Source organism: Neopsephotus bourkii, unplaced genomic scaffold (assembly GCF_033783945.1).
Source record: "Neopsephotus bourkii isolate Nb327-2 ecotype Australia unplaced genomic scaffold, CSIRO-AGI_Nbou_v1 NB_250, whole genome shotgun sequence".
NCBI lineage: Eukaryota > Metazoa > Chordata > Aves > Psittaciformes > Psittacidae > Neopsephotus > Neopsephotus bourkii.
The window spans coordinates 1,497,944-1,524,621 of NW_026900760.1; the positions used below are offsets into that span (position 1 = coordinate 1,497,944).

Sequence of the window (26,678 nt, forward strand, 5' to 3'; positions counted from 1 at the left end):
CCTCCTCCGAGCCCGGCCCCCACTGACAGAAGGAGCGGCGGGCCAGGGGGAGGGCAGCGGAAGGGAGAGGTGTGTCAGTGACAGGTGACCGGGTCTGCGAGCAAGATGGCGCCGGCGGTGTGGGGGTTGAAGAGTTTGGTGTGGCAGAGTGAGTGCGGAGTTTCGTTCCGCGTCCCCCTCTCTCGTCTCCCTGGCTCGGAGCTACTTGGGGCCGCTTGGTGGGAGATGGTGCGGGCCGGCAGGGAGCGTTAACCGCTCAGGCACCGCCTCCCCGTAGTGCGGTGCGCTGGGTTCGGGGGTTCCGTAGTCGCTGAGGTGTGGCCGGGGTACTTCTTGGCGCGGCTGGAGCCGCGTTAGGAGCCGCGCACCGTGTCGGAGCTACGGCGGGAAAACGCGGTTGCTAGGAGAGATGGTTTGGCCCGGCCCGCGCGGCCCTGCGGGGAGCCCAATACGCGACACAGGCTGCAGGTGGCTGCTCTTCTCTGGCTGTGACTGAGGGTGGCGGGAGGCGGCCGACCCGGCTTGTGGCCGTGCTTCGGGTGCCTGTGGTGATAGCACTTGTGGGGAAGCGTTTTTGCCTTATTTCGAAATAAACTGTGTAGGATATACACAATCATACCAGCTCTTAAAAGAGGTTAAGTTTAAGTCAGCTCTTCAAGGACTGCCCCCTTGCCTGAAAATAGCAGTTTTGTAGAGTGCGCCTGGCTGCGGAAGGGGCTCTCTGGTTCTCTGTCACGAAGTGGCACTCCCCCTTCAGGTTGGATTTCACGGTTTTCAGAAGAAAAAGCTATTGGTGTCCCAAGATACTCTCGTAAATGAACTGTAGGATTTTATTTCCATGTTTGGGAGCAGGTTCTTCTGGTGTTTGTTAGAAAAAATGAAGTTATAACTACTCCCCATCTTACTGGAGTATAAGTACTTCAGGTATAGTGTGAGACTTCTGGGGAAAGGCGTTAGCAGCCACCTCATGCCACACTTCACTGTGAGTCAGTGAGCAGTTCAGCCAGCCTAGTGACTGAGAGGTTCCTGCTACCTTCTCATCTGTGTTTTCCACTTCCACCTGCAAGCTCCAGTCTGCTTGTTTGTGTCACTGGAAGAGAAAACAGAAAAAGGGGAGAAAGAGGAAAGCAGGCTGTTTATGTGGTGTTCAGTTCTCATTTGCTGGCATCTGTACACTGCTTTTATGAGTTTAAAACCAATCCTTTAGAAATCCCTACTTGTGCAGCTGTGCATTTCCTGTTTTGATGTGTTAAATCGTTTGTGCCTTTGACTGTAAAGTGACTGATTTGCCTGGTGGTGTTTTATGGAGCACTTAGACCTTAAAAGGAGGGAACCTGATCAAAGTGCTAGGGCATCAGCCTGGTGTATAAAGGCTTTTGAAAATGGCATTGCTAGTGCAGGCAAGACTGTGAGGAAGAATGGTGAATAATAAATGAAGGTGATGGTGAAGCAGGTTGAATAATAAAACATACCGCTAACTTTCTAAAAAGGAATCTTCATCTGAAGATAATGCTTTTGTTATATAACTCGTTACTCTTGTCTTTCCAAGACTACAACAGTGAAAATTTTATTAACTAAGTTTAGACATTGTCTGGCTTTGTGTATGGATAATACAGGGCCATAAACTGCTGCTTTTTAATGTTTCAGCAAAGGTGGCTTTTTTTCATTATTTTTTTTAAAGGCTGTTTTGTCTGAAAAATGATGGTGATGCTTCATGTAGCAGCTTGTTGTCAATGTCTGTGAATAGGGAAAGGAGTTACACCTGTGTTGTGTGTACAAAAAGTATTATATCTGTGCTCTGGTATAATTTTGTTAAAACCCCTTCTTTTCATCATGATAGCCCTGTCTGTAAGGTGCAATTTTAGACTCAATCTAAGCAGAAGTGTTTGACAAGATTACTTCATAGGTTTGTTTTCAGTTAAGTTTCACAGTTATGGGGCAGGTGAACCTATCTGCATTAGGAGGGAGTAATTCTGTGGATAAAATTCACTGTATACTACATGTCTCTGTGTGTGTATGTAAATAAGGTTATTTCAACAAGGAATTCTGTCTCCAGGGTTCATCTCTGTGCGGTTTTTGTTGTTTGTGTTTTGTTGTTGGTTTGGTGTGTTTGTTTTGTTGTTTTTTTAATTTTCACATGTGTTCCAGAGTTCTATAACAAGATTCTAGCCTAGCCATACATCTGTATTATTTTGTAAAATGATACAGCAGTTCTGCAACTTTATTTTCCAGTATACTTGCTTGTATCAAAAGCTGTTTTAGTCCTTTCTTTAGGAGGTGTGTTATAAATGGGTTATTAACTTTGCCAAGGTGTGTTTTGTTGTTTTCTTTTTCCACATAGGGATTTAGCAGTCTGCTCTTCTGTCAGGTTTGTGTACAGTTCTTACATGGATTGGCAAGTAAAAATAGAAGAAAAATGCCTTAAAGTAATTAAATACATTCAGAGAAAATAAAATTAGAGAAGGCAGCTAGGATGCATTGTTGGTATGAAATTTGTGAGAAGGAAATGAACGCTTGGACAGAAATGAAACACTGTTCATATCTAGGTTTACGAATGGTTCTGGTACATTCAGAATGCTTACTTGAGACAAACGAGATTATTTTGAGAGTGTATAAACCACTGTAAGTCAGTCTGGATAAAGCAGCTGCAGGTTGAGGACAAAACAAACAGCAGTTGAAATATTACAGGGGGAAGTACACTGTATCTGGTACACTTATAGCTTAGAATAAAATTATTTTTGCTTGATGGGATAAAGCTGACTCCTGTTTTTAATAACTGAAATGAAATTCAAGGCACAACTGGATTATGGAATAAAGGAGACGACAAGGAGAGGTGCCAAGCTTGACCTCGTGCTCGCCAACAGGGAAGGGCTTGTTGGAAATGTGACACTCCAGGGCAGCCTTGGATGCAGCGATCACGAGATGGTCAAGTTCAAGATCCTCAGGCCAGTGAGAAGAGTATGCAGCAAGCTCACTGTCCTGGACTTCAAGGGAGCAGACTTTGGCCTCTTCAGGAACCTGCTTAGTAAGGTTCCATGGAATATAGCCCTAGAGGGCAGAGAGGGGCAAGTCTGTTGGTTGATACTCAAGGATCACTTGTTACAAGCTCAGAAGTGTTGTATCCTGACTAGAAGGAAGTGTGGCAGGAGACCTCCAATGGATGGGTAAGGAGCTGCTGAGGAAACTTAGAGGGGAAAAAGGAAGCTTGTAGAAGGTGGAAGCAAGGACAAGTGGCCTGGGAAAAATACAGGGATATTGTCCGGAACCAGGTTAGGAAAGCTAAGGCCCAGCTAGAATTAAATTTGGCAAGGAATGTGGAAGATAACAGGAAGGGCTTCTGTTGGTAAGTAGCAAATAAGAGACAGACTAGGGACAATGGGGCTACAGAACTGATGGACAGAGGGAGAGCAGTTGATGTCATCTACTTGGACTTGTGCAAAGCAGTGGACACTGTTCCGTGTTACATCCTTGTATCTAAATTGGAGAAACATCAGTTTGATGGATGGACCACTCGGTGGATAAAGAACTGGCAGCAGCAGGGGGGTGATCGCTTTTCCCTTAGTGACATATTTTAATGGTGGGATTGGCAGTCCTGGGGTAATGGTTGGGCTCCATGATCTTACAGGTCTCTTCCAATCTAGTTGATTCTGTGATTCTGTGTACTGTTCAGGTTTATTTCATAATAATATACTATAAAAATACATTTGAGATTTTGGACAAGGCTCTTTGCCAGTTGATTTATTATTGAAAAGAACTCTGTGTAATGGTAATTCCTTTGTAAGAGTGTTCTCAGAAAATATGAAGGTTAATGAAATATTCATGAGGCTAAATATTTATTCTTACACCTTGTGTACACACCTAGGAAAATGTAAGTAACAAATACATGGTATAAAAGTGACAGGAAAAAATGTGCCTGCATTACATACTAGAATAAGATATTACCAACAAGTACATCCCAGTAGGAGCTCTGAAGTGATGAGCATTTTGTAATTTTATAGAGGGTATATCCAAAGAGGGCATTTGTGTCCCTGCACCAGGCTAACAGATCTAGAACTTGTTGAAAACTGTGGATTGTGTAACGGGAAGGATGCTGAATGGAAGCAACCCAGGAGGCAAGTGTGAGGAGCGATAATGGATTTTGGGAGCTGTATAAGCAGAAGAAAGGTTCAGGAGATCTGAACTTGAGTTCTGTTGTTTAGCAGCATGAACAAAATGCACCAACTGCATCCTACTCGAAACGTGCTTTTTGCTTAAATATTATTTATGCCAGTGTTTTTACCAGTTTATTAGATACAGTGGGGTGTGAGTTGTTTTTTTTTTAAGTTGTAACCTGAGCACATTGGAAAGCTAAAGCAAAAAGACCCGTCTTTCAAAAAGAAACTTGTGTTAGTATGAGAAAGTCTGTGTAGGACATCTTTATAAAATGTAACCATGAGAAGCATGAATCAAGATGTCTTGGGAGTGTTATGTGCTATGCAGTCTTGGAGTTGGTGAAACTGAAATAAAAGCTGCCTGAGCAAGTAGGCCCAGATGGAGAAACTGTTGAATTCTGAGGCATTGGAGGTTAGGGGCAGAGATGGAGTATGTTTTGATGGTGTCATGCCAAAGGAACCTAGACAAAAGTGAATATACTAACATTTCTAAATACTGACGAAATAGGTGTACTTTTTTTTTTTTTTTGTATGTGCACCTACTGTTCTGAAGCTTCTTACTTTTTTTTTTTCCCTCTTTTTTTTTTTTTTCTTCTTTTCACAGTACTTGGAATTTTGGTTTATTTCTTCATTTGGGAGAAAGGTCCAGATATTTTTATAGGCAGCAGTAGTCATCAGCTTAGTCTGAAATTCTGTTCTCTGAGTAATTACATGTCTTTATTCCTGTGTTTATGAGCATATGGTTTTAAATAGTTCCCCAAATATTCTGACGTTTAATTCATACATCCCACTGCTGTGAGATAAAATCTGCATTAGCCTGATGACATCACTTGGGAAAGTTGCAACTTGGTTCTGGTGATCTTTAAAAGCTGTGGATCATAACTAGATGCTGACTCTTATTGCTGAATCCTGTATAAGCCTTTTAATTGATACTTCTCCCAAAGTTGTCATAGCAGGAAAAGATAATGGATACCTATTTAAAATAACTTTCAGTTCCTGAAAGACCTGGTATTTTCTTAGGTTTATTCTGGAATTCTAGAGAAATAACAAGGACACCTGAAGTTAGCCTGTATTTTAAAATAGGTCTGTTTATGAATTTGTCGTTCCAGCTGCCTTTATCTTAAAGTAGCTTAATTTTTTTGCATATGCACAATCCATTTAGTGAAAGAGTTCACAAAAAGAAAAAAATAGAACCCAAGTGAAATAGTTACAGGCCTGTGATCATTCAGGCTGTTTATTATGAAGCTGTTTATTATTAGCAGAAATGAAACTTTAGCTCCGTCTTTTTTTAAGTGGGTAGGGACAGTTTGTGCTAAAGAATTCTGTGGAGGTATTTATTTGTGGTTTGTTTGGATTTGTTTTGTGTTGGTTTTTAATTTTGTTTTAGTCATCTAAACATATTAGTCTTAATGGGTGAAGTATTATTATTTTTTTAGTAACAGTTTGATTCCTCTAAGTGGTAAACTATCTCTGCTTCTTCTTACAGAGCTAAAATCATCAGTATTTGAGGACTGCAAGAAAGAGGAAGAATGGAAGGTATAATTTAGTGATATTGTTTGTAATGTTGGAATCACTTGAACAAGTAATCTCTATCTCTGTGAACAGAAAAAAAAAAAGTATCGTGTAATGGCTGGCACTTTAACTTAGAATTATTTTCTGTCCAGTTGTTGGATTTTAGTTCTCTTAACTCAATTTCTGTATAATACATAATGAAAACTCAAGGTCTAAAATCATAGAACGCTTTGGGTTTGAAGGGACCTTAAATATCAGCTGGTTCCAGCCTCCTATCCTGGGCAGAGACACTTACAGCTAGATTAGGTTGCTCAAAGCCCTGTACAACCTGGCCTTGAACACTGCCAGGGATGGGGCAGCCACAGCGTCTCTGTGCAACTTGTGCCAGTGTCTCATCACACTCACAGCAGAGAATATAGTAAGAAAAATAGTTACTTGTCTTGATTGTTTTTTTTTAAGTTTTGGGGGAAAAAAAATTGGAAGCTGTTTCTGTTTATCTTTTGAAAGAAATGTACTTTATTAATTTCAAACATGATGCTGCTGTGCAATACAAGTGGAGCAGGATTCCGCAATAAGATATCTGTTAGAGCTGCTTAAGCTGTAAAGCAGTTTTGGAGTAGGTAAGTACGGACATACATAAGCAGGCTATGGGGTAAATTAGCAGGAATTCAAAAGACCTGTGTCAAAGTGAAAGTTTGAAAATACTTTCTAGAGGGAGTAGTGGGGACAAGCTACATTTACAATGCAGCTCATCTTTTGAAGTCCTGTATGCAGAGAGCTGCTTTCTGATGCTATTTGAGATTAATTTCCCACTGTGAAGTTGCTGTATGTGGGTGGTGATACAGACACCAGCTATATGCAGGTGAAAGTGCAGAGTAATAAAACAGATTTCAGCTTCAAATTTTCATGTCAAGTTGTTAAGGAAATAACATGGGTTTACTATAGCCGATTAATCTGTCTGAATACTTGGGGATTTTTTAATTAGGTAATGCTTTTGGATGATTATACTACTAAATTACTGTCACTGTGCTGCAAAATGACTGATCTGCTGGCAGAGGGTATCACAGGTAAGCATTATTCTTTTTAATATACAGATGCAATATCCTGATAAGAAAAAGGGGAAAAAATAAAATTGATGGTATCCTTGTAAGAAGTTGTCTTAATTTTGTTGATGAAGACAAGTAGCAATGGGATATTAGACTAGCAGTCTTTCTGGTTGTACAGTAATTGCCCAATTGAGCATTTTCATTATTTGTAATGAAAAATCAGATGTTTGTCTGCCCAGAAGGTAAAGCCTTTTCTTCAGTAGTATTTCTGCTAAGTACTGCAGTAAGTTTGGGGTTGTTTGGTATTTGTTTTTAAGCTTATTAAAATTTAGGTTTGGTTGGGTGTGGGATTTTTTTTTTGGGGGGTGGGTGTTTGCTAATGTCAGCAGTGGGGTAAATGAGAAAGATACCTGTCATGGAGTGATCTTAAGGATATCTGTTAGTTGAAGTTAAGGAAAAACGAGTTCATTTAAGTATTATAGGAATATTAGTAAAATGTACAAATGGGCAAATTATTCTCTTCATTTCTTCCTAATGTGTTCTGTAAATCAGTAATATCTGCTGCTTCAAATTCATTTATGCTCATGAACAGTAGAGTTAAGAGAGCAGAAAAACTCAAGTACTGAAGACAAAATGAGAACAGGAGACAATAACAGGCAAACTGAGAGGCATTTCCAAGCAATGGATGTGATAGAGACAAGAATTTAAATTTGAGTTCTGTGTTGTTGAGATATATTTTAGTCTCTTCTGAAAATTAGAAAGCTTGCTGTAATAAAGAAAAACCCACAAAACCAATCAAAACTTGAAACAAAGTTATATCAATGATTACTCTAACTAGAATAAACCCATAAGCAACATTAACAGTAATTAGATGTTAGCCACTGTCAAAAGTGAATAATAGCTAGATTGTGATAGATCTCAGTTATGCAGTGTGCCTGTTTAGATAACACTTTGTTTTTCTACAAGTGTTTCTAAAAATGTATTTTCTCTTTAGCAAATTTCATGGGCTTTTCCTCCCTAAAACCTAAGCAAAAAAAAAGTAGTATGTTTTTGCTATCATAAAAAACTTATTGAAGTTGCTTTTTATGATTGACCTTTATGTAATGTTTGTTACTGTATCACACTGCCAAACTCTGGTTTTGCCTATTTTTGTGATTGAATACAAAATGTAAATTATCTCTGTAATTTTTTTTTTTTTTTATTTTTAATTAGCTTCAGGCTTAGATTTTTAGAAACACTTTTGTAAGAGATTATTTTATGGACTTAGTTATTTTTCCACAAATAGAAAGACTCTGCTTATTCCAGCTATTAAAGGTAATGTAATTCTTCTGGAATAGTAGTGAAGCTGTATACATTTCACTTTTTGTAGTGTGTTTTAAATCATAAGAAACATTACTTATCCTTTGTGAGAACCCTTCGGTGAGCATGTATCCTGTTCATCAGTAGTAAACCTTCTATTTTTTAGTGAGTATGCTACTGAAAAGAACCTGTCTTTCCACATCCAGGTGTTTGACATTACTTATCTTCCTTGTTCCTCCCCCTCGAAATTACTGAGCAACATGAATCACTGAATTCTCAATCTAGTGTATTACAACACTGTAGTAATGGCTTTACTAAACAGAGAAGACCAAGAATGGAGTGAAACTGATTTGATGGAAAGGTCTAATTTGTGTTTGCCATTATATTGAGTAAGTGCACAGGAGATAGGCAAACAAAGAACAGAAGAGGCTCTAGTCCAGAACAGTGCCTTGTGTAGTTTATTTCTCATTCTCCTTCACTGTGCTGGAAAAAGGAACAATCTTCCTGATTCAGTTCTCTTGCAAGATAGTTCATACTGGGCCCCTTGGTTTGAGCAGGTTTGCATTGCTGTACCTGTTCTGTGTGAGGGTCAAACTCTTCTTGTATACAACAGCCAGGAAAAAAATGAGTCGTATAGATTAGGTGACACTAGACTGAGAGTTGAAAAAGTCTTGTGGTAACTTGCTCTATTGAAAATAATAAACAAAAAATCAAGGCTAACCATTGCCACTAATTTTGTGGACAACTCAATAGGTGTTATTTTTATCACTTTTGAATTGAAATATGTATGGTACTTTCCTTACAGGTGCCTAAAGCTCTTAATAATAAAAATGTAATATTTCTTACTTTATAGTGGTGGAGAATGTATATAAAAACCGTGAGCCTGTCCCACACATGAAAGCAATATATTTCATAACTCCAACCAAGAAGGTTAGTATTTTAAAGAAAGTGTAGCAAGATCTTTCAGACTGAAAAAACAATCTTATTTTAAAACAGTTAGTCACTGTGTACAAGTATGCAGTACTGAAGTTTTGCTTTTTGCATGATACTCCTCTGTGTGATACTTAATTTTCCATGGTGAAATGGAAGTGCAGTGTCACCATAGGGCATGCTGCGAACATATACCTTTTCATCAGTGGAAGCACTGTTTCATTGCTTGCATAGTGGTCATCTCACTGAGAGAGATGCTGTCTCAAAAGAGTGATGCAATACATTGAACAACAGAAGTCCAAGTAATGGCTCTTATTAGAGATTACTTTTACTACCTAAAATTTCTTGAGAGAATAAATCCCAGCACAGAGGTGGAAAACAAGGCAAGTATCCTACTTTGTGTGTTTCCTGAAGGTATCCTAGTGCACAACTGACGGTAATTTTTTATTATTCTTGGTCTGGAATTAAAATCTCCTTGAGTGTTTTATTATATGTTGATTTGTAGTATTCCTGAGTGGTACTGCGTAATTAACAGGGCAGGAGGAGAGGAGGGAGAGGTTTGGTTTGGTATGTGGGGAAAAGCAAAAAACTAATGTGTGTTCTTTTTTTTTCCTTTTTTTCTTTTTTTTATTACTTATTTTTCCTGCCTCCCTAAGTCTGTAGATGGACTTATTGATGACTTTATATCTAAATCATCCAGCAGATACAAAGCAGCTTATGTATATTTCACTGACTGTAAGTAAGCTTTTCTGTTGTAGTTTGGTAACATGATATAGGTAAATGAGTAGGCTCCTCAACTTTCTTTTCTGTAGTTTAGTATGTGAAAATTGAGTCATGTTTCTTGAGAGGATAGGAGATTCAAGTCATTAACCATATTTGGGTTGCCGGGATGTCACCATGCTCTATGGCAACGATAATTTCTTGCATGATTACCAAACAATATTGATTGTTCTCCACCTCAGCTTTTAATTTAGGTAATCTAGTTTAATCTTTAAAGTATTCACATCTTCTCCTGTGTTACAGAGTGTGGAAGAAATAAAGTAAAACTATGTATCTCATGTAAACGAAATAGTACTCAAAAATACAAATGCGTAAGAATTTTCTTCAGGAACAGTGTTTTATAGTGGGCTGGTTTAGGTAGTTCCTTCAGACTTGAGACAGCTTTTTCCTGTCCCTGAAAGAAGGTGCCTACTTAGCCTTGCATGCATGACATACTGCAAAGCAGAGACAATTAGTGCAAATGAGGCTTACGTGACTGCATATACCTCTGCAGACAGTCAGCATGATTGAAGTGCCATGTAAAGAAATCCAGATGTGCTGCTGAGGGCAGAGATGGAGTTGTGGCTCTCTGTGGATAGGCCGTAGCTGCTACCATATGTTCTCAGGACAGTTAACTAAATTACTATCAAAACCACCTTTGTTTCTTGTTTGATTTTATGCTGATGAAGCAGTTCTTGTTCTGGAAGAATACTGTATGTTCTTTGTTGCAAATGTTCAAGCTTTCAGTTTGAATGCTTGCCAGAACTTTTCATATCAGGAGTTAGAGAGACAGCGCTGTCATTTCCAGTATTTGTGTCATCCAAGTAGTGCATAAATTCAGTTTCTAGAGTGGAATCCACTGTAGATGAATACATTTGCAATCTATAATTAAATTCCATATTTCTGTGTCTTGCTATGTACACATTATTTTTCCATTTAACCTTTTTGTGGCTTGGGAGAAGTTTTCTCCTATATATGAGAAGAAATAGCAGAAACTTGTGCTTTGATAAATCCAGTATCCTTCACTGCTGCAGACTGCTAATGAGTGTTCTACAACTTTGTTTACCAAAAGCAGGTAAAAACAATTGCCAGTGATGCTTCTTGAAAAAGATCTCAAACACAGAATATTGATCATACAATCATACACTCCTTTTTACTTCAGGAAGATTTAGCAACGTTTTAGTATATTACTGTAAATTAATTCTTAATTTGGAATGGTTTGTTCTGAATGCTGTAAAACTTCTGAGTGAGTAAACAGCTGGGACATGCACCAATGACTTAAAACTACCATCTCTCTCCTAGTTTGTCCTGACAACCTCTTCAATAAAATTAAGTCTTCCTGTGCAAAATCAATAAGGAGATGCAAGGAGATCAACATTTCCTTCTTCCCATATGAGTCTCGGGTAAGTTTCATTCTTTATCTTGACAGCAGAAAATAGTCTGGAGGACTAATTTCACATATTGATGACCTGCTAGAAAATGATTGAATAGAATCTAGTTTTTGGTTTGTTTTTATAGCTGACACTGTGTGTGAGACTTGTTGCCATTTTGGCATGTTTCTAGTGCTGGCCTGTATTTTTCAGATGAAAACAAATGCTTTTGTACTCAAAGGCTTACTGTTTGCACTTGATCTCTTTGCCAGACTTGGAGTCATTTGCAATAGAGAGGTTAGAGAAGGTATCTGGCCTTTAGGAGAAGTAAAGTATTCTGGCTCATCTTTAGTAAGCAATAAAGTTTGTTACTGCTTATACTGAGGTGTTCTTTTGACAAACTAGGTAGGTTAGTGCATAGGAAAAAGTAAAACTGGCTGCTTTGTGAAAGTCAGAAAAGGAGCGCAAATGGATGAAGAGAACTGAAGGGGAACAGAGCAAAACCACAGTATCACAAAAGACAAAGCCTGTAACAACTTCGTGAGCTCTTTTTTGAGAGAAAAACATGGAAACCCATGTCTTGTCACATGAAAATTTGAGACCACCAATGTAAACCGAGTGCTTTCCGTGTGAACCCACGCAGCGTGTGCTGTGTTGAGAAATAATTTGTTGCTCGTGCACTTCATCAGATACAGAAGGCTGAAATGCACTGTGATACTCTGGTACAGTCAAGTCCACAAACTGTCCCCTGTTGGAAATTGTACAACTAAGTGTGGATGTTTCCCACAAGTCTTCCTTTTATTCTTCAAACCTTATGACTGTATCAAAGGTCAGAACTCTTGTGTATACCAAGTGGCAGGTGAATATAGGGGTGGTTGCTGCTATCTAAGCCTTACTGTGATGCAGTTTCCTAATTTGACAACACGGATGTTTTTACACTAAAGGTGTTTTATTATTTAGATTGAGAAACCATCAGAGAATGGCACAGCTTTATATGCTGAGAACGTCATATGATATGGAATATCGCTTGGGTCAGTTCGCATCGGCTGTCCCAGCTGTGTGCCCTCCCAGCTTCTTTTGCACCCTCAGCCTCCTCACTGGTGGAGTGGTGTAAGAAGCAGAAGAGGCCTTGACTCTGATTAAGCATTGCTCAGCAGTAAGAAAAACATCCCTGTGTTATCACCACTGTTTTCAGTACAAATCCAAAACATAGCCTGTGCCAGCTACAATAAGGAAAATTAAGTCCATCCCAGCCAAAACCAGCACAGGGCTATTTTTCTAAAGTTGAACATAGGCAGCATTTAATTTCTTCTCATTTTTAGTTTAGTTTTGTATTCTCAGTATTTTGGGTTGTGAGAACATTTTGCATCATTTTCAAAGGATCAGAGAATGCTAACTAGTTTTCCTAATTTAAAATCTGTGGGCCTGCTTTCTGATGTTGTATGAGTAAATAGTCAGACTGTGCTCTGGGTGAAGTCCAAGTGGTTATCTACTGGAATGAAATCAAGTCTTTATCTGAATGGTCGTTCTTCTTTGGCTGTGTAGTTACAGAGTCCATCTGAAGCTGGAGAAAATCCATTTACTGACAATGAGATTTGTTCTCATGTTTGCATTCCATTTATTAAGCTGTTGAAAAAGTTTTTCTTCTGTGTCATACTAAACTTCTGTCAAGGTTTAATGTTTTTAAAGAATTTCAGCCCTTGGAGGTGAAGTCTTAATATAATAAACACATAATATATAAAATTCTATTTTAAACAAATTTACCTTGATACCTTCTACGATCATTCTGGTATTGCACTGTATGGCTCTGTATGAGAACACTGGATGGTATTCTGCCTGACTTGGGTCCTTCCGTCTGTACAGACAGTAAGCAATTTGAAAAATACAGTAATTTACATAGGGGAGGAGTGTAATAGAGGAAAAGAGTATAAGAACAAGAAATATGAGCTTAACAGGACAAAGAAAGAAGATGGAAGTGTTTTTGTTGTTGTGGTGATTTTTTTTAATGGCATTTCGCTCCAGCATGTTTTTAAAATATTAGCATTTGTTTTACCCTATAGTTTATAATTATACAATTTAAGCTTTTTTCTTTTGCCTTTTTTTTGTTTTGTTGTACTTTGCATAGGTGTTTACTCTCAATGTTCCAGATGCATTCTACCGCTGTTATAGTCCAACTCTGGCTAAGACAAAAGATAAAGATGCTGTAATGCAAGTAATGGCTGAACAAATCGTTACCTTATGTGCCACGCTAGATGAGAACCCAGGAGTACGATACAAAAGGTGGGGCAAAAATAGTGTCACATAGTGGAGTTGCTTTCACTTACTGGACTTCTCACATTGTTTGGTAGTAGCCTGAGGCTTCAGCCTGGCTTCTTTTTTTGTGGATTAATTGGTTTTAATCCACAGGTCTGAAATAGGCAATGACATGAATTTGTGAAGCGTAAGCAGAATTATTTTTCTGTGTGTATTCATATAACAGTACTTACTATACCCTGGTTTGTTATGAATTGTTTATGTTTGATCAGTAGAAAGTGGAAATAGTTAGAATGGAGTTTAGAAACTGCTCATGAAACCAGAGGCTCAAGCTGTGGAGTTCTTTCTGTTTTAATGGTAGCATTTTAGTGGTTTTGATGAAGAAAATTTAAGTTATTTTTGCATGCTTCCTGTTTTCCCAGTGGACCATCTGATAAGGCCTGCAAACTCGCAGAACTGGTTGAAAAAAATCTTGAGAATTACTACAAAACTGATGAAAAAAGCCAAATAAAGGTAAAAAGTGAACTAAAATGTTTGCTTATTTTTTATAAATTTGGGGGCAAAGGAGTAATGTTTGGAGTATGTTTTGACAACAGATTCTACAAAACTAGACTTTATTTATTAATAAAGGCATCTAGTTGCTATTTAATTTGGTTTTGAGTGTGGAAACAACTTAGAGGTCGTAACTGAAACAATAAACCTGTATATAAGCAAAAGTAATTTGTGTGATCAAACTAAGTGTGCTTGAAAAATAGGCCCTAAGATAACATAGGGGATGATACAAGCCTGAAGTGGGTAACTTGCTTTAATGTCACCTTCCTTAAGGCTGTGGAAGAGGGGTATGTGTAGAAGGGACTTAATTGCATAATTGAAATGGCTTCTATTAAGGAATTTATTGTCCACAAAGATAGAGCTTTTCACATACATAATGTTTTTGATCTGTCACTATAGATTGGGGCAGATTAGGGCAGCTGCTGAAATGCAGAAGTACAGGGTATACCATTCTGACTTAGCGCCGTGGCACTCTATGACAGAAATAAATGTACCTGCTGCTACTGCTGCTTCACCGAACCCCAAAATGAAACTTTCAATTGAGTGGTTGGCTGTGAATTTTTCTGTATTACAGAACAGTATAGGTAGTCTTCTCTGGAATACAAACATACTTATTTGTGACAAGTCAGTGGGAGGCCTTCTTTGTTTGCTTTTCCTATACATTTTTGTTCATTAGATAAGATGACTGAATGCATTGCAAGGGGCTTAGAGCATTGCCTTTAAAAAGGGGAATTTATAGCTGCTGTGTTCCGGTTATCATTCAAATGTTTGCTTTTATTTATGTTGAAAATGAACACTTGGACTATACTTTGTAGGGATTTTTCAGTTATTTTTCTGAAAATGTCTGCAGTGCTGTAGCTTATTTTAAATAGACTTAACATGCATTAACTTTTTATTGTCTGTATTAACTTTACATTTATTTGATGGCTTTCTAGGCTAAAACCCATTCCCAACTAATAATAATTGATCGTGGCTTTGACCCAGTGTCAACTGTCCTTCATGAACTCACCTTCCAGGCAATGGCATATGATCTGCTACCAATTGAAAATGATACTTACAAGCAAGTATTTAAAGAAAAAAAATCTAAACACTTTAGTCTTGATTAGAAAATCTATGGAATTCTTTAGCTGAATTGCATCATAGCAATATTAGCTGCTTATATTACATAAGGGTTGCTTCACTTACTAGTCTTTTGTATTTCTAACTTTCTCTTTTTGTTGACTTCATCATTTACTTGAGATTAGGTAAACTCTAACTAGGATTTTTGCCAAGTTTGAGTCTAACGAATTCAATTTTTTTTTTTTTTTTTTAAAAACAAAGAACATTGTACTAGACTTGAAGCAAAGCCTTAGTACTGGATGTTCAACTTCTACCTTTTTTTTCATATTCTCAATCTTTTTGGCCTAAAAGGCAAACAAGACAAGTAATTATGTACTGAGAAGCAGCTTAGCTAGTTCTAAGGAGCAGTTTTATAGCTCCGGTCATATGATTTTTGTAATTGTTATAATTTACATGTTTCTACCCTAAATGCATGTTTAGTTAAGCCACATTCAGTTTATAAGCATTATTTTGTCCCTATTTGGCTGTGTGACATTTTTGTGTAAGGTATGCACTTTGTCGGATTGTTCTGACACCCAAGATATTAGTAAGACTTGGCTTTGTGATGACAGACTAGAGCAAATGAGACCTCATCACCTCAGTATTTAGTTAAGCAAGGAGGAATGCGTATCTTCTGTCAAAAACACTGGGTGAATGTTTTCAAAGAAAATGTAGAATTTGACATATCTGAAATTTGCTGGGTTTGAAAAGGTAGCAGAGTGTTTTCTAGCAGTCATGATCTGGCTTTCACAATTAATCTTGTAATTTTTTTTTCTTCTTTTCTGCTCTCTGGCCATATACACTGTGAGTTTCTGTAAGTGTGAAAATGTCACGTAGTGTGGTTGAGGTTGCTTTATACTTTTGCTTGTAGAAAAGTAGTAGGTGGTCTGTAATGCTGTGAAGCATGGCTCTTGCATACGTCAAGTCTGTCTTGTTGGCTAGTGGGACTTGGTTTTTCTTCAAAGATATAAAATGTCCTGGAATAGATAGAGAAAGCTGCGCTTTGTAATCTCAACGTGTATTCCTTTGCATGCAGTTTGCATCTGAAGCCAAAGGGAGGTTAACATTGGAACCTGAATAGAAATTGAGGTGCATGTAAATGTATGATTGAAACTCTGTTTACTGTTGATTTAAAAGAATGTCCAAGAAGCCATTGCCCCAAAGAGTCAGTTTAAAAGTCATCTACTCCTTCTATGTTCAAAGATGTAACCTGTGAAATCCTATGTAAATTATATTGTTGGGCCATAGCTGTGTTACAGTATTTGGTGGTTGGAACTCAAACCAAATAACTCTCTGAATTTTCTCTTCGAAGATACAAAACAGAAGGGAAGGAACGGGAGGCAATTCTGGAAGAAGATGATGAGCTCTGGGTGAAGATTCGGCACCAGCATATTGCAGATGTGATAGAGTATGTGAATAAAATAACAAAAACTAGTTCAAAATGCAAGTTACAGGAGTGTGAGAGTGAATGTATTTGAGCTGCTAATTAGGAATGCAGGCAGTAGTGAAGATGGTTTGCAGTATAGACTGCAGCCATTTAAACAATCAGTGCCAGGGAGAAAACATACTTTCAAAACCAGAAGTATCTGCAGAAGTATACAATGTTACTATAAAGAGTGTATATATATATATAAAATATAAATATATATAAAATATATAAATATTATAAAGTATACAGTATTACTATATCTTAATTATAGTTCTTGAGGGAAATGGAAATAAAATTGTTTCCTGAAAAGTGGCTTTAAATCTTTTAAATCAGAAGGGATTATTTTGCATAAAGTACCAGATGATGTGCTGGAGATACCATAAACAGAATGTTTTAACTTAAATTTGTTTTTTATGTCAGGAAACACTCTTCTGTGAAGCAGACCTGTATTTGAAACTTTTGCTATAATTCAGAAGTTCTTCTTGCACACTTCTGTTAAGATTTTAAGTGAATATGTTAAATCTTTAAGAACTGTGGAGCTGTTGCATTTGGTTACTTTCTTTTTATTATTTTTTTAATTATTTTTTTTCATCAGAGAAATACCAAAGCTTTTTAAAGAAGCATCATCAAAAAGAAAAGCAGCAGAAGGAAAAGTAAGTTGCTTAAATTGTTAATTATTGTTGTTTTTCCTGTTAATTTAATTATTTTCAGCTGATCAGATCGATGTAATTCGTGGACAATTTACAGAAATTAAGGCTTATCTCACTGGCAGTTTTTGGAGGGTGTTGGGGGACCAAGGCTGCAACAGGGAGGGAAAATAATAATGTTAAATATTGGGAGGGGAAAAACTTTAACTTATGTCATTTCTTCACAGGTATCAATATCTGCTCTGACCCAGTTAATGAAAAAGATGCCACTTTATCGTAAAGAGATTAGTAGGGTAAGGGGTCTTTTGTAACTCCAACTTCACAATAAATCTTTTTGTACACTGCAGTTTTGTGTGTTGTTGAAGTCTAGTTCTGTCCTGTCATTTTCCTGTTAAGTGTGCTTTTCTCCAAATAATACGTCACCTGTAAAATTGTGAGAAGAAAACTTATTTCTAGGTGTTTAGTGTGTAAAAAAATCTACTTTAAATTATTTGCGTGCTTTGAGGGTGGAAGATAGCATAGCTGTTTAATGTTATGAAAGGTATTATGGGAGTTATCTCTGTGAAGGATAAACCACAAAAATATGTGATGGTGCTGAAGGATAGGCAAAGGGTTGACTCTTATAACCAGAAAAATGATTGTTTCATGTTACAAAATAAGAGCAAGTTATTGCAGCTTGTAATATTTTTGTTTTCTAGCAAGTTATTCACCTTAACTTAGCAGAAGACTGCATGAGGAAGTTCAAATCTAACATAGAAAGGCTCTGTAAAACTGAACAGGTATGTTGAAAAAACCCCACATACCAAACAACAACCTGCTACAAATGTGACTTGTTTGTTCCTAAGAATAAATGCTTGTTTTCAGCTGACAACAGTAGTGTGTCTCTTGCCTATTTTTTCTTTGGGGGTGTGTGATCAATTATTGAGAGAGAAGCATTAAAGCTAAGTGAGATATACAAGGCTCTTACTCTGCCAATAAAGGACTTTCGTTTGTTGTCTTTAAATGTGGCTAATTTGCAAAAGGATAATCTTTGTTTTCTTTGTTCAAAACTATTACAAAGTTGGGTGACTAGAAAGCAAGTCCTTTTAAAATGTCTGGGGAAAGGACCTGCTAGGATGAGGCGTGTTGTGCTGCTAATGTTGAGTTATACCTTACAATTTCTATTTATATGAATTCTAAATATCAAACAGTTCAAAATCTGAGTGTTACGTAGTATTATTATAATGCTGTAACTGTTGAAATAATAATGACAAAGGCTTGTCATACTGAGTTTAAATTGATTCAGCTTGATAGTTTCCTGAAACTTGTCTTTTCATAAAAATGAGTTTCAGAACACAGAAATGGTGGGGTTTTTGTTTGTGTGTGCGTGTGTTATTATTTTTTTTTAATGACTACTTTCTAAACCACGTGGGTTTGGTTTCTTTTTCCCTTTGTTTTGTTTTTTCCTTTAACTTAGGACTTGGCTCTTGGAACTGATGTAGAAGGCCAGAAAGTGAAAGACTCAATGAGAGTCCTCCTTCCGGTTCTGCTCAACAAAAGTCATGAGAGCTATGACAAAATCAGAGCTATTCTCCTGTACATTTTTAGCACTAATGGTATGATAAGGTGCTCTATTTTGTTGTTGTTGTTTCTTTCAGTGATATGGACTTCAGCTCAAGTTTCAGGCTACTCCAAAGTGTTGGGCTAGTATTTTTAGTTAAGCATCTTCATTGGAGGTGATGGACAAGTTTGAAAGAAATACTGTCCATCTTCTGTAGCTTGTCTCCAATTAGTGATGAGGTATTACTGGTAAGGAGTTCAGACATTCAATATAAGTGCAGATCTGTGCAGTGTTTCAGCATCATTCCTGTTCTTGGAAGTTGGGAACAGTTTAAATTTTCTCCTTTTCACTTACTGTTGAAGCTGTCGAACGGGGAGCTCCATGTCTATTGCAAGTCGAGTATTAACTCAGTGGGGAAGAATTTCTAGTAGAGGAAGAAGAAACTGGTATAATGTTGGTCTAAAGAATCTCTAATAATACTGAGTTTTGGTCTCAGAAATGGACAAAACTTTCTCTAAAACAGTATTGTGTTAAAGTAGACTGGCCAAACAAAAAAAAAAATCTTGACTAAGTAACAGCCCAGAATGTCTAAGACAAAATTGGGGTTAAATTAGTCACATGGTTATTAAGTTGCATGCTTTCCTTATGTCTAAGGAACTACCCAGGAGAACTTGGACAAGCTGATCCAGAATGTTCAAATACAAAGTGATAGTGATATGATAAGAAATTGGAAATACCTTGATGTTCCTGTTATCTCCTCAGTAAGAACGTATTCATTTATTTTGTAATTTCCTACAACCCAAACACTTGGCTACAGCTCTCCTATCTTGTTGAAGTAAAGTAACTAAAATGTTCCCTCTAAAATTGTCAGCTGGTGACTTGAGCTGGCTGACTTTGGATAGCGCCAACTTACCCAGTTCCTTGTCTCTGAAATGAGTACTTCTAGTGTGTCCTGAATTCTACAGCTATTAATTGTTCATTGTTATTGTTATTTCCTGAGAATCTTCTACTGATCCCCTTCCCCCCACTAATAATTGGTAAGAAGTTTCAAAACCCCTGATCACTGTATAATATAACCTTGTTTTGGAAGTCTTTTCAGTCTGCTGCTCAGCAGCATAAATACCCAAGGAGGGACCGTTCTTCAGAAGAAAATTACCAGCTTTCTAGGTGGACACCTGTCATTAAAGATGTTATGGAGGTAAATCTGACAAACTAACTAATGCTTGGGTGCAGTGCAGAAACTTACTCAAGTGGGCAGTTACAGCCAGTTTTTTTGAAGTTCTTTAGTATCTTGAGTTACTTCTCAAGTGTTTAATTTACAGGTTAAATACACCTGTTTAGCCAAGTGATCACTTGTACGCTGTACTACAGAATGTTAGCCTGCTGTGTGTTAGCAGTGCTCCTTGTAAAGGTGATGCAAATGAAACTGAAAGCAAAAAGTCTGAACAGTTTGTACTGTGTTTGGCAGTGGTCAAGAATTTGAAAATCTGGATTTTTTTTTTTTTTTTTTTTTTTTTTGTTTTTTTGTTTTTCCTTCCAGTGGGCCTTAAAACTCCAAATCTAAACTGTAGATTAGCAGAGGCTGGGAAATACTACTTGCCAGAGGTGTAGCTGCTCTGTTTTTAAACCTCTTCTTAAGTATCAGTTAGTTACCCTTGTTGGACAGAATAGCAAGTTCACTGGACCTTTTGTCTGTCCTAGTACTTTCATTTGTAGTTTCTTGGCGACTTTTACCCATTCATTTGTGTCTTCAGGGGATGCTAACTTCTCTCATACAGCACTAAAGAGAAATCAAACATGTTAGGGTCTTCATAGATGAAAAGCTGCTAGTGAAATCTGAGGAGTTAAATCTGCATTACATTTATAAAGAAAGCATATGTGCTTCCAGTTCCTCATGATATACAAAAGCCTTGTAATTTTTGAGCATTACGTTGTTTATCATTTTGTTACATAAGAGTGTAGTTAATGAGATGCTGCTTGCAACTGGCTGTTCTAAGAAATTGCGCTGGCATTGAATTCCAGCTAGACATCCTCACTGGAAGTTGAAACTTGGTGGGCTTTAGATCTGCATGGCTGTTTGAAATGAGTCTCTGTTTTGCCCTTCAGGATGCTATAGAAAACAAACTAGATTCAAAAGACTGGCCTTACTGTTCCCAGTGTCCTCCTACCTGGAATGGTTCAGGAGTAGTAAGGTAAACTGTTTAATTTCCTAAAATATAATTTACCCATTTATCAATATTTATGTCATGTATATTCTCAAACATAAAAGTGTGTTTACTAAGCAGTGAAATAATATATTTAAGTTAATAGTCATATGTAAAATGTATATTTTTTCGTCTAAACCATACTGACCTTTGTTGTTTAATAACTCTTGGCTATATATATCTTTTTATTTGGAGCATCTCCCTTTTGCTTCCAAGTTAGAAATAACATTTCTTTATTCCCAGAATGAGAAGTTTAAACCATTGACCTTTTTAGTGTGAAGTAGTTTCAAGAATGGATTATTGGTATAGTGTGACTCAGGCAAAAAGAATGGTTTTATTTTTCCTGAAAGTTATTTCTGCTGTGGTAGCAGTGGGTGTCATTCTTCAAGGTAATGACTTCAATAAGTTAAAATTAACATCTCTAGGTTCTCTCATTAGGGACTATGGCCCTGTTGGACGTTTGATCCCTGTCATCGGGGATAGTTTAGAGAAGTCCGGGATAGTTTAGAGAAGTCCAGAGTAGTTGGAAGTCTTGAAATTAACTGTCTGCTAATGAATGTGAAATGGTGTTTTCTGTGTACTTGCATATTTACTGAGTAGTACCCAGAGGTTAGTTTGGGATTTATTGTTTTAGCTCACTAATCTGTACTTCCCTTCCTTCCCTTTTTAATCCTATGAGCTCTTGAACCTCATAATCAGTACCTGCCAATTTGACAGCTTTGTCACATTTGGTAGTGTTATTTAAATGGTGTGACAGCTGAATAGACATAGGAGGGTTTCTATCACAGGAATGCTCATTGCACTGATCAGATGCAGGAATTCGTAGGGATGGAAATTTATACACATCCTAAAATTGGAAGAAACGCTTGCATTGGTATTTGTATGTTATGGAATAAAAGACAAAAGGTACAGATACACAGCCTTGGGAAAATATTTTTTCCCAGCCTTGGGAATGTAAGGACACACAGTGGTGATCAAGGCAGGGAAACACTGGGGCAAGTCCTTGTACATTTTAACTGGATCTCTGTCTTATAGGCTGATGCATTGTGAGAGTCTTTCAGGTACCCTAGCAAAGAGATCAGGGCTGAAGATGTGTGAATCTGCAATTGCTGTATCTGTGTTGATCTATTTTAAGTACCTTTTCATTTTTCTTTTTTCCCCTGCTAGCTTATCTGAATCTTAGTTGGTAACAGCCAAGGTTTTGGTTTTTTTTGTTTGTGGATTGTTGTTTTTTTTTTGGGGGGGGGGTGGTGGCATGGATTTGTTGTTGTTTTTTTTTTTTCCCACTAGAGAATCTGTTCATGTTTAGAAACTGAAAAACTTAAGACTAGCTTTTTCAAATGATCCTGTTATGAAAAATGGCACTGGAATTGCTAGCACGCAGAATTAAGCTGCTGGGTAGAAGTCCTTTGTGTGTGGGTGGGTGGGTGTGTAACATTTTTGATTTGTATTTATTTTCTTCCATGTGCTACTGAATAGTTTCAGAAATACACAAACTTGTTTTCATTAAAATCCTTTGAATTATCAATTTATTTTTTTTTCTGAAACGATAATCAAACCAGGAACTGAGTGATAGAAATTGTTACTGCTAAAGTCTGTTATTTTTACCAAAATTACTCAGTAATGCTTTATAAATGTCATCTTATAAAATCTTTTACAGTGCACGCCAGAAACCTAAGGGTAGTTACAGAGATGAGCGAAGGAGTAGTGCAAGACTGATTATATTTGTGATTGGAGGAATTACATATTCTGAGATGCGCAGTGCTTATGAAGTTTCCCAAGCCTACAAGTCCTGCGATGTTGTTATTGGTAAGCTTGCTTTGGGAAAAAGGGGGTGGGTAGGGGTTTACTACATGTGTTTCTGGAAAACGTAAGGATCATTTTTAATTCCATTCCCTAAGTTGGTTCAGCAAACTAGTACTTTTAAGAAAGACTAGCTAATGTCTTTCTTAAAACTATGCGTTTAGAAGTATCTTTTCAGTTTATCTAGACTGCTTGGTGGTTGTTTGTTATTTTTGGTTTGGGTTTGATTTTTTTTTTTCCTCAACCAGATGTTAAGGATAATAAATGCCATTATGCTCTACAGAAGAATCATCATGAATTATGTCAAAGAAATATATTATTGAAGTAGCCTGAGGTGTAGTGTAAAGGATTTAAACGGATTTGTGTTTTCTTGCATTACAGCTGGCAAACCAATGCAAAATTGCTCTTTTGGGGAGGTAGGGAGTAAAAGTATTTTTTACAAACAAACAAAACAACAAAACCCCCTTCCCCCAAAACCCCAAACAACAACCAAACCATACCAATCCAAAGTAACTTTTCAGTGTAGATCAGTGGACTTTGCAACATCCTTGAGTTCTTGTCGTGTTCTTTTCTAGGGACTTTACACAAACCACACCATGATTTATAGCTTTTGCCCTGAAAAATTAAGTAATTGCCCTAATATTAAGATTCAGCAGTAAACACATGAGTTAGCAGCTGGGTTAGTAACCTGTCAGTTAATACTTCAGGTGCAGTAAATGCTTATTCCATCAGCTCCTGTGCTTCAGATAGTAATTTCCTGTAATGCTTTTTAAATTTAGGTGCTAAAGCATTTGCTTATATGGTATATCAAAATGGAACTCCAAAATACAGATACCAGAGAACTGTATCTATCTCCAGTGGCAACTGCTGCCCAGGTCCATGGTCATCTAAAGCATTCTAAATAGCCCGTGATGCCTATGTCTAGCAATTCAGTGTAGTCCTGAGTTTCAGAAAGGATTATATCTATGTACCATAATTCTAAATAAATAAATACTCTTTCTTAAAGGAATGACAACTTTGATTTTTGAGATAGAGAGTCTGTTACTTCAAGATAGTGGGGAGGGTTTAGGTTTGGTGTTGTGTGTATTTGGGGTTTGTTTGTTTATTTGTTTGGGTTTTTTTGGTTGGTTGGTTTGTTTGCTGGTTTCATCACTGGTGGCTGAGGTAAGTTTAAGGCTGGTCCTACTTCTGAGTTGCAATTGAAAGACCAGAACAGCAATGTAGTTTAACAAGACTGTTTCTTCATCTGACACTTGTTTACAAACCCACAGTGAGTTTAGATAACTTTTGCTGTAGTACCTGGCACTAATCCTCCACAATACAATCTTCTCTTTTCCTTAGAGGTTATTCTTGCAGTATTCTTTGTAATCCTGATCTTTGAGGGAAGGTACTGACTACCAAATTTATGTCTTACTGCAAGATGAAATCTTCCTGTGTTCCCAATTGAGAACTCAAGGATTAGTAGCCCATTCAGGCTACTAAAACTAAAGGTTCAAGACAGCCCTGATTTTAAACAATTAAAGAGTTCACTTTATAACTCTAGGGTGACCCTTCATGGCAAAAGTTATAATGACTGTATGAGAACAAGAGAGGTAGTTGTGCACTCTGGAAGAATCATAAGCGTTTTCTTTGTTGCTCCAGACTTGGAATTTGTTGCAAACTTTTCAAGGCGATGCCAGTAAGAGCCAATTTTCTGTAACTGCTATTTGTGTGGAAAAATACTGTTTGTGAAAATCTTTAATCCAGATGGTTTCTTGATTCCAGGTTAAAAGTCTGTTAACTCCTCCCAGAATGGGCACATTACTTGTAGGCTGCAGTAAATGCATACAGCAAACAGACTGGGCAGAGCAGGGACTTGAAACTTCTATCCAAAGTTAAGAATCCCAGTCTGGATGTTTCGGTGTGTGAAAGAGGGACACCATCTACTTAATGTTGACGCTTCCGGTGACACTATATGGTAAAACCTGAAAAAACACTTTAAAACCTGAAAAATCACTTTGAGCTGCTGTGCTTAAGTTTTCCAGGTGCAGTAAAAAACACTGGCATTTCCCCCCTTTGTTTATTTATTTTATTTATTTTCAAGAGGGAATGTCTGTAATTCTGACTTTCAGACTGGTACAGTTAATAATTCTCTTCTTTTGTCAGGTTCTACTCATATTTTGACACCTAGAAGACTACTGGATGAAGTCAAGAGCCTTAGTAAACCGAAGGATATGGTCTGCATTAAGGATGAATAGAAGTGGTGATGTTAATGATGCATAAGGAAAAGACAAATAGTATGTACATATTATTATGGAACTGAGTGTTCTAAATACTGTACCAGGTCACTACATGGTTCTTACTAATGGAATGTCACTTTATAATTTAAATTTGCTGCTTTTTTGGGGGAGGGGGAGAAGAAGGTAGACAGTAAAATCAACCTGTGTGTCTCTTAGGTTGTATTTTGTATAGTCAGTGTTACACTGTAAGTGCTTTTTCAAAAGGGCTTGTTCATTCTTAAGAAATGATGCTAAAAGTTATTGTGATTATGTGTAGACTGGAATTGTCTGAGAACTGTGGAACCTTTCTGTTGCAGAGTTTATTTCTACAAATGACTGAATTAAGGGACTAGGCTCTTATGTAGAGGCTTTGGGAGAAAATTTGGTAATATCAGTTTATAATAAATTTATTTCACAGTATGGTGTCTCAAGCTGTAATATTTTCTGTCAAATAACTCACGGAATTCTTTAAATATATGTAACTGTAAAAAATTAAGAGGTTTTTTTTAGATGGTGTTGGGTAAGGTACAAAGTTAATCATGGAAGTACTAAGCACCTCTAATTTCAATAAATAACCAGAGAAATGCTGTTGAACTGTGCACTGAAGTACACTTTAAATAATACAAGGATTATTACTAAAGGTTTTCAAAAAAACTTTGTTTCTTACCAACTTCCTTATAATGTCTGTCTTAGAAGTTGAATTGCTTGTAATATACAAGTTTCAAAATTTTTAGCATAAATCTCTTTTTGAGGGAGTGGGGGCAGTGGAAAAGGAGAGTAGAAGAAGGGAAGTAGTTGAATTTTTCAAATGGCTTGATTCTTTAAAATAAGAAAAGCAAAAAGTAAACCAAACACCAAAAGTTGATGCATTCAAGAGATTTACTGTGTTCTACTTTGTTACATACTAAGAAAGAAATACATAAATTGCGTTGAAGAGGATCAGAGAAGTTCTAAATTATATTAATTCTGTAATACTGGTAATATTTAGATTTATCTTGGAACATTACTTCAGTAATTAAATTATGAACCTTTTAAAGGGATGTCGTATTGATGTGCCTTGAAATGTTTGTATATAGAATCTGAGAGAAATGTTGTAATGAAAAAGATGAGATTACTCATGGCTTTCTATTTACGTTTTTGCCAACTGTAAGGATATTAACTTTTTGATTTGAAGAAAGGTGGTTTTATTTCTTTACCCTTAATTTTGCCCTCAGGTTAACTAGTAAGTTAAGAGAACATTTTGGATAGGTAAGGTCAGTCAAAGTAATTGGAAGGTGGAAAAGGTCAAATTCCTTCCCTCTGCATCAGAGAGGAATGAAATTGGAGAATATTATGTAATGATTCTAGAATGTTGCAGGACATGGTGTGTGATGAGGATACGTGGCTGTAGCTTTCAAATGCATATACATGAGTTAAACATGTAATGTATTCTGACTTTATTTTAGGTGGGGATACAGGAACACCACCTCCTTAACTGATTCTTTAAACGTCATGTGCATCAAAACATCAAAAAAAAAAGCAGAGATAACTTACATTTATCTGAATTCTAGTTGCTAGCTCTAAATATCACAGTAAAAATGCAGGGTAAAAGTATGTATTTAAGAAATGCAGTGCTCAACACTTTTTACTGAAGATGCACACTTTGAAATCAGTATTAAACAATTAAAGTTAGGAGTCTTTACACTTTGGCAAGAAGAACCCAGGTTCAGTGTAAAAGCAGTATGTAATTGCATTTTGTTTTTGTACTCCAAAAACTTAAAAGCAATAAATATAGAACAAAATAACTGATATCAAAGTGTCCTACTTAAGGACTGAAATAATTGAAAT

General features: G+C 36.9%; 1 protein-coding gene across 1 annotated transcript; it reads left to right on the top strand.

The window, feature by feature from the left end:
• Positions 1 to 25,891, top strand: STXBP3 (syntaxin binding protein 3). Its single transcript, XM_061345984.1, has 19 exons — positions 1 to 148; positions 5,638 to 5,687; positions 6,649 to 6,730; positions 8,862 to 8,938; positions 9,595 to 9,673; positions 11,000 to 11,100; positions 13,193 to 13,347; positions 13,743 to 13,833; positions 14,808 to 14,932; positions 16,283 to 16,378; positions 16,995 to 17,052; positions 17,274 to 17,339; positions 17,745 to 17,825; positions 18,503 to 18,641; positions 19,241 to 19,347; positions 19,686 to 19,784; positions 20,693 to 20,778; positions 22,451 to 22,599; positions 24,739 to 25,891. The coding sequence occupies exons 1-19, from the start codon at positions 106 to 108 to the stop codon at positions 24,828 to 24,830; spliced, it is 1,776 nt and encodes a 591-aa protein (XP_061201968.1). The 5' UTR covers positions 1 to 105; the 3' UTR covers positions 24,831 to 25,891.
• Positions 25,892 to 26,678: the final 787 nt, after the last annotated feature.

Excerpts from the sequence above, each read along its gene's own strand:
- STXBP3 (XM_061345984.1), top strand. The coding sequence starts at position 106 with ATGGCGCCGGCGGTGTGGGGGTTGAAGAGTTTGGTGTGGCAGA. Across the intron at positions 17,826-18,502 it reads GGCTCTGTAAAACTGAACAG|GACTTGGCTCTTGGAACTGA; the intron begins GTATGTTGAAAA and ends CCTTTAACTTAG. Across the intron at positions 19,785-20,692 it reads TCATTAAAGATGTTATGGAG|GATGCTATAGAAAACAAACT; the intron begins GTAAATCTGACA and ends TTTGCCCTTCAG.